The 11,325-nt window shown below is 37.0% G+C and overlaps 1 protein-coding gene across 1 annotated transcript in view; it reads right to left on the minus strand.

Annotated features, from left to right (window-relative positions):
- The window catches only part of ZNF280D (zinc finger protein 280D), a gene marked incomplete at both ends in the record, with an annotated part of 87,121 nt that extends 80,001 nt beyond the window's left edge, over nt 1-7,120 (minus strand). The window contains 3 exons of the mRNA XM_080691626.1: nt 3,961-4,100; nt 4,194-4,259; nt 6,988-7,120. Coding sequence (XP_080547752.1) covers nt 3,961-4,100; nt 4,194-4,259; nt 6,988-7,120 — 339 coding nt within the window. The remainder of the gene's footprint in view (nt 1-3,960; nt 4,101-4,193; nt 4,260-6,987) is intronic.
- Between the last annotated feature and the right edge of the window lie 4,205 nt (nt 7,121-11,325).

Genomic DNA, 11,325 nt, shown 5'->3' on the forward strand with positions numbered 1-11,325 from the left:
TCCTAGACACCTGAGGCTCAAAAGAATTTTTAGCCCTTTAATTAGGAGAAAGGATGGTCCAAATTAGTAGGAAGATCACCTGAGAACAGAAATAAGAGCTGGGGAAATAGCTCCGTGGTAAAGTACTTGCCTAGCATGTCCAAGACCCTGAGTTCAATCCCCAACATCACAAAGAGAGGAGAGAGAGCAAGAGAGCACACACGTGTGCAAGAGAGATGGGGGGAGTGAAAAGCATGGTATCAGATAACTACAACATGGTCAAGTATAAAGGAGTATAAATGTATCATAAGCATATATATATTTAGCATAAGTAATTATGAAAAGTATAACCAATATAAATTAGGGGATACATGGATACATGTTTCAATAATATTCTGAATATTCTGCTTATACACACAAATATATTCAACAATATTTCTAAGAAAAAGTCATTATGGAGCATAAGTTCTCTGTGTGACTTCTGGACTGTCCTACATGTCATAATATATAGCAAGCATGCTTGAAGTTTATCAGTGATTAGGCAAGTCACTTCTGAGCTCCAGATTATTCACTTTTCAAACTGAAATAGAGCCATAATTGTAGGTTTTAGATGCAATTGCTTTTCACAGTAAGTGTATTATCAGTACTAATAAAGACCTACTATTATCCCCATTTAATAAATAGGTAAGCTATGGTTAGGTATGGTTGAATAAGGTTCATGGTGCAGCTCCACTCATTAAGGATGGAGTTGTAAATGTCTTGCATCTCTAGTTTAATTAAAAAAACTTCTATATCCTCTTTACTACTTCTGCTTTTAATCTGTTAGGATTATTTTGGTTGAAGAATATAAACAAAATCTGGCTTCATAGCAACATATAATTAAGAAAGAGTGTTTTAGTAGTATTTTAAGATAACTGTGAATATACTAGTTTGATACTATACCAAAACTCAACATGGTACCTTCTTAACGGTTTGCTACAACGTGAATTCTGAAGCCCTATCCCTGAACTTTGGTATTCTGTTCCATTAAAATCACTGCTCTATCTTACACTATAAGTGTATCTTACCCACACATAATTTGTAACATATACATTAGTTATTTGGGAAATACTGATTTCCTTGAGCCATACAGATCTTCCAAATATTGGTAAAGTTTATTACCCAATGTAAAAATCATACTCACTAATCACCCATCAAAAGTATAGAAATACTGGAAAGCAGAAAAGATATAAGTTTTCCAAAATTCTAATTTTTGCTTAAAAGTTCTAAATTTTATCATGGCAAGAAATACTACTGTCAGTTGAACAGGTGTGTCCTGTTCAGTTCCGAGGAAATGTTTGCCAAATACTCAAGACTATTTATAAAACACAGAGTATAAAATGGCCTTCATGAGCTCCACAGACTTATTCTAACAACAGAATGCAGCAAAAGTGACAGGATACACATGATTTTCTGTACATAATTATGTCACCTCAGATTCTTTTTTTTTTTTTTTTTTGGTGATACTGGGGTTCCTAGAAACCCTTCTACCTCCATGTTACACTCCCAGACCCACTTTTTTATATTTTCATTTGGAAACAGGATCTCTTAAGCCAGCTGGCTTCGAACCTGCGCGATCCTCCTATCTCCACCTCCCAAGCGCGGGGATTACAAGCGTGCACCACCACGCCTGGCATTTATGTCACCTCAGATTCTAAAGGCACCTTTCCAAGGACTCTGCTTGCTATCTTTAAGGAAGCAAGCAGAAATGAGCTATCTGACAAGGAATGAGCCTAAAACCAACAAGATACTGAGAATCTCAATCTCATGACCCCTTACGGAACCGAATGATACCAAGGACCACATAAACTTGAAAGTAATACTTCCCCAGAGAAGCTTCAGATGAGACTACAACTTCAAGAACCACACCTTGAATGCAGCCTAATGACTAGAGGATCAGACTCAGTCAAAATCTAACCTACGACCCACAGCAACATTAAACGGTGGCATAAGTATGTGTTAAGTCACATAAATTTGTGGTAATGTTGACACAAAGAAATAAATAATACACCATGGTTTGTCAGTCATTATTTTCAGTAAAATTGGTGTTGCTTTTAAAAAGCAGGTATTTAAGCCTGGTGTGGTGGTGCACGCTTGTAATCCTAGCATTCGGGAGGCTGAGACTGGAGGATCGCGGTTCACAGACAGCCTCAGCTACTTAGTGAGGCCCTCTGCAACTTAGTGAGACCCTGTTTCAAAATAAAGAATAAAAAATAGGGCAGGGAGTGTGGCTTGGAGGTCAAATGCCCCCAGGTTCCATCCCCAAACCCACACACACAAAAAAAAGTAGGTATTTTAGCTCACAATTCAATTACACAAGTGCTTTTCCTCAAGAAAACCATCATATTTGATACACAGAAGGGATTTATATATGTTACCCATTTCACACACACACACACACACACACACACACACACACACACACACATAATTTTTTTTTTTTTTTGGTGGTACTGGGGGTGGAACCCAGAGGCTTTCTACCTCTAGGCTATACTCCCATCCCTATTTTATATTTTATTTTTGAAACAGGGTCTCACTAAGTTGCTGAGAGCTTCACTAACTAGCTGACGCTGGCTTCGAACCTGCGCAATCCTCCTGTCTCAGCCTCCCAAGTGCGGGGATTACAAGCATGCGCCACCACACCCGGCTCAAAAAAATATTTTAAAAGATTTATATTCAAGGGTAGAAAGTTAACAAAATTAAACATTAGTTAATGTTTAGTAGTACAATGTTTAATCTATTTTAATAATTTAAACTTAATTAATATTATTGTTAGTGCATGGTGGGTGACTAATACAAAAACTACTAGTACGGTTTGGTGTTGCTGCCTTGGTCCACACTAAGGCATCAGCAGCTTCCTCACCACTGCTTTTGTATCATCAATGCAAATGTCAACACAGAGGAAAAACAAACAGTATCTTTGACTATGATAACAACACTGTTAACTTCCAAACCCGAGAAGAGTCATGGGAAAACCCAGGGGATTACAAGCCATCATTTGAGAAATACAGGAACTAAGGCGATACTTCCATTTTTAAAAAGTATACATTCAGCCTTCCATTTTTAAAAAGTATACATTCAGCCGGGCGTGGTGGCACACGCTTGTAATCCCCGCACTTGAGAGACAGAGACAGGAGGATCGCGCAGGTTCGAAGCCAGCCATGCTGGCGTAAGAGACCCTGTTTCAAAAATATAAAATAGGTCTGGGAGTGTAGCCCGGAGGTAGAAGGGCTTCCAGGAACCCCAGTATCACTAAAAAAAAAAAAAAAAAAAAAAGTATACATTCATATACAGCATGTGTATATGTGTATATATCAACTATGGTTTCACCTACATTGAAATCCCAGCTCTATCATCTCCTAGCTACATAATCTTCAGTGAATCATTTGACCTCTTTAAGCCACAGTTCCTCAACTATAAAATGGGGAAAATAATACTACCTACTTCAGAGGAATGTTTAAGAAGTAGGTAACATTACTTATATATAGCCCTTAGCAAAATCCTTTTATATATTAATAGGTCAGTAAATGATAACTATTTCCATTATCTATTAATTTTTTATATGTTTTAACTAAACAATGATGGTATATTTTCAGAATAAAAACTGCAATGGCTTCTCAATAATATTCCCAATCAAGAAAACCTGGCCCAATTTTTCTACTACTAATGATACTCTCATTCATGTTTTCACAGTATAGTTTTCAATACTGTACCTACTCAATTTGAGCATATTACCTGACTTATTAATAGGTTGGGTACTTAGCTCCTGAAGTTATTATTTGGGGTACTAGTTGAACTATCATACAGATTGTGACATTATCTGGTACTTATTCTGCTCCTACTAGATGACAACCTGTGATAGTTCAGAATTTAACTGGGTACTGATATTGGTAAATAATACCAAATGCATTAAGCTGATTATGTAGTTTCAAAAACACTTACAGGTTTAGAAAAAGGCTGAACAATAACAGAGCTATCTGTAGATCTAGATTCAGGATGAAAATTTACTGGCGAGGCAGCCACTGGATTTGATGTTGGGTTCATAGAGTGTTGATTTGTAGGCTTGATTGCAGCAGTAATACCTGTATTTTAAAATTACATAATGTATTGAATATTTCTTATAATTTTGTCAAAATACTACACTTTAAAATTAAAATAATACAATAATACTTTACCTCGATTGAGTGTGCCATTCTTTATTCCTCTTGAATATGAGCTGGGGTTAACTCTATTCAAAATATCTATAAAATATATTTTAAAATTCATTGTTTTAAATTAAATATATACTAAGATAACAGAAACCATGAATTGAAAAGAAACAATTTTCTGGAAGGAATATATAAGTTAACACTCATTTAAGAATACAGCAGGGTGTGGTAGTGCATACTTGTAATTCCAGTACTTGGGAAGCTGAGACAGAAGGATTACAGGTTCAAGACCAGCCTCAGCTACTTAATGAGGTCCTCTACAACATAATTAGACCCTGTTTCAAAATAAAGAATAAAACAGGGTTGGGGGTATAGCTCAGAGGTAGAATGCTCCTGGGTTCAATCCCCAGTGAAGAAGAAAAAGGAGAAGGAGAAAGACAAAGAGAAGAATTATTATTTAAGAATAGTTAGCTGGCTGTAGTGACACACACTTGTTATCCCAGTACTTCGAAGCCTGAGACAGGAGGATTATAGGTTCAAAGCCAGCTTCAGTAACTTAGTGAGGCTCTCAGAAACCTAGTATGACACCGTTCCCAAATAAGATATAAAACTGGACTGAGGGTGTATCTTGGAGGTAGAATTCCCCTCAATTCAATCCCCAGTACCAAAATACACACACACACACAGAGTTAATTTGCTAGGCATGGTGGTACACATTTTTAATCTCAGTACTTGAGAGGCTGAGACAGGAGGATCATGGTTCATGGACAGCCTCAGCTACTTAGTGAGGCCCTTCACAATTCTGTGAGACCCTATTTCAAAATAAAGAATAAAAATAGAGCTGGGGGTGGAGCTTGAAGGTAGAATGCCCCTGAGTTCCATCCCCAATACTGCAAAAAAAAAAATTATTTTCCCTGTGATAAAACTGAATAAAAGTACCATTCCAAATTTAAATGCATAAGAAGCAAGAACTACGCATTCAGAAAAATTTAAAGTAGTCTCTTAAGCCAAGCATGGTGGCACATGCTTGTAATCCCACTACTTGGGAATCTGAGACTGGAGGATCACAGGTTTGAGAATAGCCTCACCTACTTAGGGAGGCCCTCCACAACAGGTGAGAGTCTGTTTCAAAATAAAAAATAAAAGCCAGCTGTGGTGGCACACACCTGTAATCCCAGCATTCGGGAGGCTGAGAATGGAGGATCTGTGGTTCGCGGACAGCCTCAGCTACTTAGTGAGGCCCTCTGCAACTTAGTGAGACCCTGTCTCAAATTGAAGAATAAAAAATAAAGAATAAAAAATAGGGCAGGGGGTATAGCTCAGAGGTCAAATGCCTCTGAGTTCCATCCTCAGAGTCGCAAAAATAAAAATAAAATAAAATAAATAAATAAAATGGGGCGGGGGTATAGCTCAGAGGTAGAATGTCCCTGGGTTCAATCACTAATATTGTAAAAGAAATAAAAAATGTAGTCTCTTAATAATATTTTTAAGCACTGCCATGGTAAGTAGAAAAACATTACTATACTGGGTATATTACCTTCTTTGGTAAAATTCTCCTGGCTTAGAACAAACATATAAATAAAATGGGAAATGAAGCCAGGTGTAGTGGCACACACCTATAATCCCAGCACTTGGAAGGCTGAAACACGAGGATCACCTCAGCAAGTAGTGAGACTCTCGTCACCTAGTGAGACCCTGTTCAAAAATGAAAAAAAAAAAAAAAAAAAAAAAAAAGAACTGGTGGCATAGCTCAGAAGTAGAATGCCCCTGGGCTCAATTCCTAGGACCATAAAAAGGGGGGAGATTATCTATTTTCTATTTCTACTTGAAATAAGTACCTTATTTCTCTACACTTTAGACATTTCTGAATGGACATTTTAACAAGTATTGGTATTTCTCTGCCTTAACAATATAACAATGTCAAGTACAATTCAGTGAAAGCTCATAATCACAAAGGTTCTTATAGGAATCCAAAGGATTCTGGTGCACTAACTGCCACATCAGCAGAGCACTGTCTATAGGCAATGCCCCTCTCACTCATACATACATAGAAATTGCTAAGATGGATATGATCAAAAGGTACAACCCAGGTCAGAGGTTATATAATCATTTACTGCCTATACATTTTTTAGTATGATGTATTTATGTATGATGTATTTATGGATGGATGGATGGATGGATGGCACTCAATGAGGCCTGGATGTGAGAATGCTCATCTGAGACTAATGTCTATCCCAAAGTTTTAAGCTAAGTATTTAAATCCTTCCTTTTCTCTACTTCTGGGTTTAGGTGAGAAAAAAAGAAAAGTAAACAGACAAATGGGTTACTCAGATCCACTAAAAATTATATTTTCCAATCTCAGATGATCTCCAATGCCATCAACTAAAGTCCACTTCTCTTTCACACATCATATATAATCTCTTACTTCCCTTCCTCAAGTCCCTAATCACATCCTTATTTTAATCCTCAAATTCTTACTGTCCTCCCATCCAATCTCTCATCACTAACTTATAGTAGAATAAGGACATCAGGTACCTATAAGACAATTTACAAGTTTTCCAGGTGAAAATAACATTATAAAGCAAGGTGCTGTGACTCAAACCTGAAATCTCAGTATTTGAGAGGCTGAGGCAGAACAATTATATGTCCAAGGCCAGCCTCCAACATGAGACCTTCAGAAACTTAGACCTGTTTCAAAATAAAAAATAAATAAAAAGGGGCTAGAGTATAGCTTGGAGGTGGCATACCCCTGGATTCAGTTCTCAGTACCAAAACAGAAAAATAAATTAAGAACTTGCCTTCACTGAAAGTAAATACTTACTTGAAATCACTGGTTTTGAATTCGAAATCTCTCCAACAAAAATTAGCTCATCATCATCATCCTCAACTTCTTTTATTTTCTTCTGCCATGGTTCCAATTCTTCTTCTTCACATTCCATAAAGAGTTCTGCCATGTTTATATTATCTAATATTCAAAAGGAGAGAAACAGGACTTATTTAAAAAAACAAAATCATTTTTGTAGCATACATTACGATCATGAAAATCTACTAAAGAGTAATTTCTGAATTGATATTTGTAGTCAGTATATGGTGGCAATAGTAAGAAACTCAGATTTTGCTTTTTAAGATATTAGATTGTAAATTATCTTAGATCAATTTATATTGATAAATTAATATTGCTATTAATTGATATTAATTATTGATATTGAATTATTGATAAATCCAGTAAAATTAGATAGATAATTATAGATATATAATGAGTAGTATAATTATTTACACTGGACAAAAAATTTATGATCAGTCTTACTCAAAGGGATTTTCAGTCACACATCTAGAATATGATTATCTCTATGAAAGGTACTAAGCCTAACCATTATGTTTTTAAAGAGATATTAAGAAAAGGCAAATAAAACAGACTAAGACTAAGAAATAATAGGTAGAAAACAAACTAGAATTACTATACCAGATTCAGGAATGCCACACATAAAGCAGAGACGAAGTGCTAAACTAAACTACAGGAAATGAGTTGGGTATGATGGTACATGCCTATAATCCCAGTACTTGGGAGGCTGAGACAGGAGGATTACAGGTTCAAAGCCAGCCTAAGCAACTTCAGGAGACCCTGTTTCAAAATTTAAAAAATGAATAAAATGGGCCAGGGGTGTAGATTAGAGGTAGAATGCCCCTGGGTTCAATCCTCAGCACCATAAATAAGTAAATCAGGTTCAAGATAGTAAACAGTAACTCAGTAAGACTGTTTGAAAATTAAAAATGAGCTGGGCATGGTGGCACACACTTGTAATCCCAGCATTTGGGAGGCTGAGACTGGAGGATCACGGTTCGAGGACAGCCTCAGCTACATAGTGAGGCTCTTTGTAACTCAGTGAGACCTGGTTTCAAAATAAAGAATAAAAAAAAAAAAAAAAAAGGGCTGGGGGTGTAGCTCAGAGGTTGAATTCCCCTGGGTTCCATCCCCAGACCTGAAAAAAAAAAAAAGAAAGAAAATTAAAAATGAAAACTCTATGTAAAAAATCAATTGGGAGCCGGGCGTGGTGGCGCACGCTTGTAATCCCAGCATTCTGGAGGCTGAGACCTGGAGGATCGCGGTTCGCGGACAAGCCTCAGCTACTACTTAGTGAGGCCCTCTGCAACTCAGTGAGACCCGGTGTCAAAATAAAGAATAAAAAAATAGGGCAGGGGGGTAGCTCAGAGGTCAAATGCCCCTGGGTTCCATCCCCAGACCTGCAAAAAAAAAAAAAAAATCAATTGGCTATAAATGTATGGACTTGTTTCTAGGTCTTCTATTCTGCTCCATTGGTCTATGTATCTGTTTTTGCGCCAGTACCATGCTGTTCTTATTACAATGGCTTTGTAGTATAGTTTAAAGTCAGATATTGTCATTCCTCCTGCATGGTTTTTGTTGCTAAGAACTACTTTGGCTATTCTGGGCTTTTTGTTGTTCCAAATAAATTTAAGGACTGATTTTTCTATGTCTCTGAAGAATAATTTTGGTAATTTAATGCACATTGCATTAAATCTGTAGATCACTTTTGAAAGTATGGCCATTTTTATATTTATTTTGCCAATCCATGAACATGGAAGATCCTTCCATCTTCCAAGATCTTCTTCAATTTCTTTTTTCAATGTTTTATAATTTTCTTTGTGGAGATCTTTTACCTCCTTGGTTAAGTTTATTCCCAAGTATTTTATTTTTTTGTGGGAGATCCTGAGTGGAAGTATTTTCTAAATTTCTTTTTCAGTGGATTTATGGTTGGTGTACAGAAAAGCTTCTGATTTTTTAAGACTGATTTTGTATCCAGACACTTTGCTGAATTTGTTGATCAGTTCTATAAGCCTTTTGGTTGAATTTGTTGAGTTTTATAAATATAGTATCATATCATTTACAAATAGTGAAAGTTTGAGTTCTTCTTTCCCTATTTGTACCCTTTGATTTCCTTTTCTTGCCTTACTGCTCTGGCTAGAGTCTCAAGTACTATATTGAAGAGAAGTGGTGATAATGGACATCCTTATCTTGTCCCTGTTTTTAGGGGCCACAAACATACACTGGAAAAAAGATAGCCTGTTCAACAAATGGTGTTGGCAAAATTGTTTAACCATATACAGAAAATTGGAAATTAATCCCACTTTCTCACCCTGCACAAGAGTCAACTCAAGATGGATCAAAGACTTGGGAATTAAACCAGAGACCTTGAGGCTCCTTGAAAATGCACAAGTCCAACACTGTAACACATAGGCACAGAAAAAAAATTTCTCACCAAGACCCCAAAGGCACAACAAATTAAAAGGCGAATCAATACTTGGGATTGCACGAAACTGAAGAGCTTCTGTACAGCAAAGCAAACTCAAGAACCTCAATTGAGAGCCAACAAAATGGGAGATTTTCACCACCTACTCCTCTGATAGAGGACTAATATCTAGAATATACACAGAACTCAAGGAACTCAACACTAAAAAAAAATAAATAATCCAATCAAAAAATAATCCAATCAAAAAATCCAATCAAAAAATGAACAACTGGCCGGGTGTATTACGCTTGTAATACCCGTGTTTGGGAGGCGGAGACAGGAGGATCGCGCTGGTTTGAAGCCAGCCTTGCTGGCTTGAGACCCTGTTTCCAAATAAAAATTATAAAATAGGTCTGAGAGTGTAGTCTGGAGGTAGAAGGGTTTCTAGAAACCCCAGTACCACCAAAAATAAATAAATAAAAGGACAACTGAACTAAATAGACACTTCATGAAAGAAATTCAAATGGCCAATAAATGCATGAAAAAAAAGCTCAACTTCATTGGCAGAGAGATGCAAATCAAAACTACCCTGAGATTTTACCCTTTTTTTTTGTTTGTTTGTTTTTGTGGTTTTTTTGGTGGTACGTGGGGTGGAATCCAGAGGCTTTCTACCTCTGGGCTATACTCCCAGACCCATTTTATATTTTATTTGGAAACAGGGTCTCACTGAGTTGCTGAAAGCCTCACTAAGTAGCTGAGGCTGGCTTCGAACCTGTGCGATCCTCCTGTCTCAGCTTCCCAAGCGCGGGGATTACAAGTGTGCGCCACCACACCTGGCTCGAGATTTCACCTTTTTTGAATGGCAAGCATTCAAAATACAAACAACAACAAATGCTGGCAAGGGGCGGAGAAGTGGGAACTCTAAAACATTGTTGGGGGAATTGCAAATTAGTGCAACCACTTTGGAACAGTATGGAGAATCCTCAGAAGAATGGGAATAAATTTACCATTCGATCCAGCAATACCACTTCTAGGTATTTACCCAAAAGAAAGGAAATCAAACTACCAAACTAATGCATGTGCATCTATATTCATAGCTGCACAATTCAACATAGCTAAACTATAGAACCAACCAAGATGTCCATCAAAAGATGAATGGATTACAAAACCCTGGGATATGTACACAATGGAAATTTACTCAGCCATTAAAAAAAAAACACATAATTGCAGCATTTACAGGGAAATGGATGGATCTTGAGGACATTATGCTAAGCAAGAATAGTCAGTCGCAAAAAGTAAGGAATCGGATGCTTTCCATAATATGTGAAAGCTAAGGTGAAAGAGGTGATAGTAGGAACTCCAGGTTAAAAAGGAGATTCTATAGAGGAGCAAATAAGGCAACCAAACTGTGGGGATGGGAGGGGGTAGAAGGAAACTCTTTAAAGCGCATGATGTACTTATACATATCATAGTCAATCACTAAGCCAAGCATGAGAGGGAAGGATGGGGAGGGACTGGGTGGGGACTGGGTGGGGACTGGCTGGGTAATTTATGTCTACACAAGTTTTTTTGCTTCATTATGATGTATAAATACAATGCACTAATAAAAAAAAAAAAGAAAAGAAAACTCTAGCTCAGAAGTAGAAAGCACCTGGGTTCAATCCTTAATACCACACATACACAAAAAGCCAAAAATTTTAAATTCAACACACAAAGAAATCAAATGCTAGGTTGAGTAAATGTCCCCAGAGGTGAAACTAAAAGAGAAAAAAATACACAGAAACAAATAGAGAAGATTCTTAGAAAATCAGCTTGAAAAGTACATACAACATTGGTCCAATAAAATTCACAGAAGCCAGGCGTGGTGGCACACACTTGTAATCCTAATGCTTGGGAGCCTGAGACTAGAGGAT

The sequence above is a fragment of the Muscardinus avellanarius genome, assembly GCF_963383645.1.
Source record: "Muscardinus avellanarius genome assembly, chromosome: 3".
Lineage (NCBI taxonomy): Eukaryota > Metazoa > Chordata > Mammalia > Rodentia > Gliridae > Muscardinus > Muscardinus avellanarius.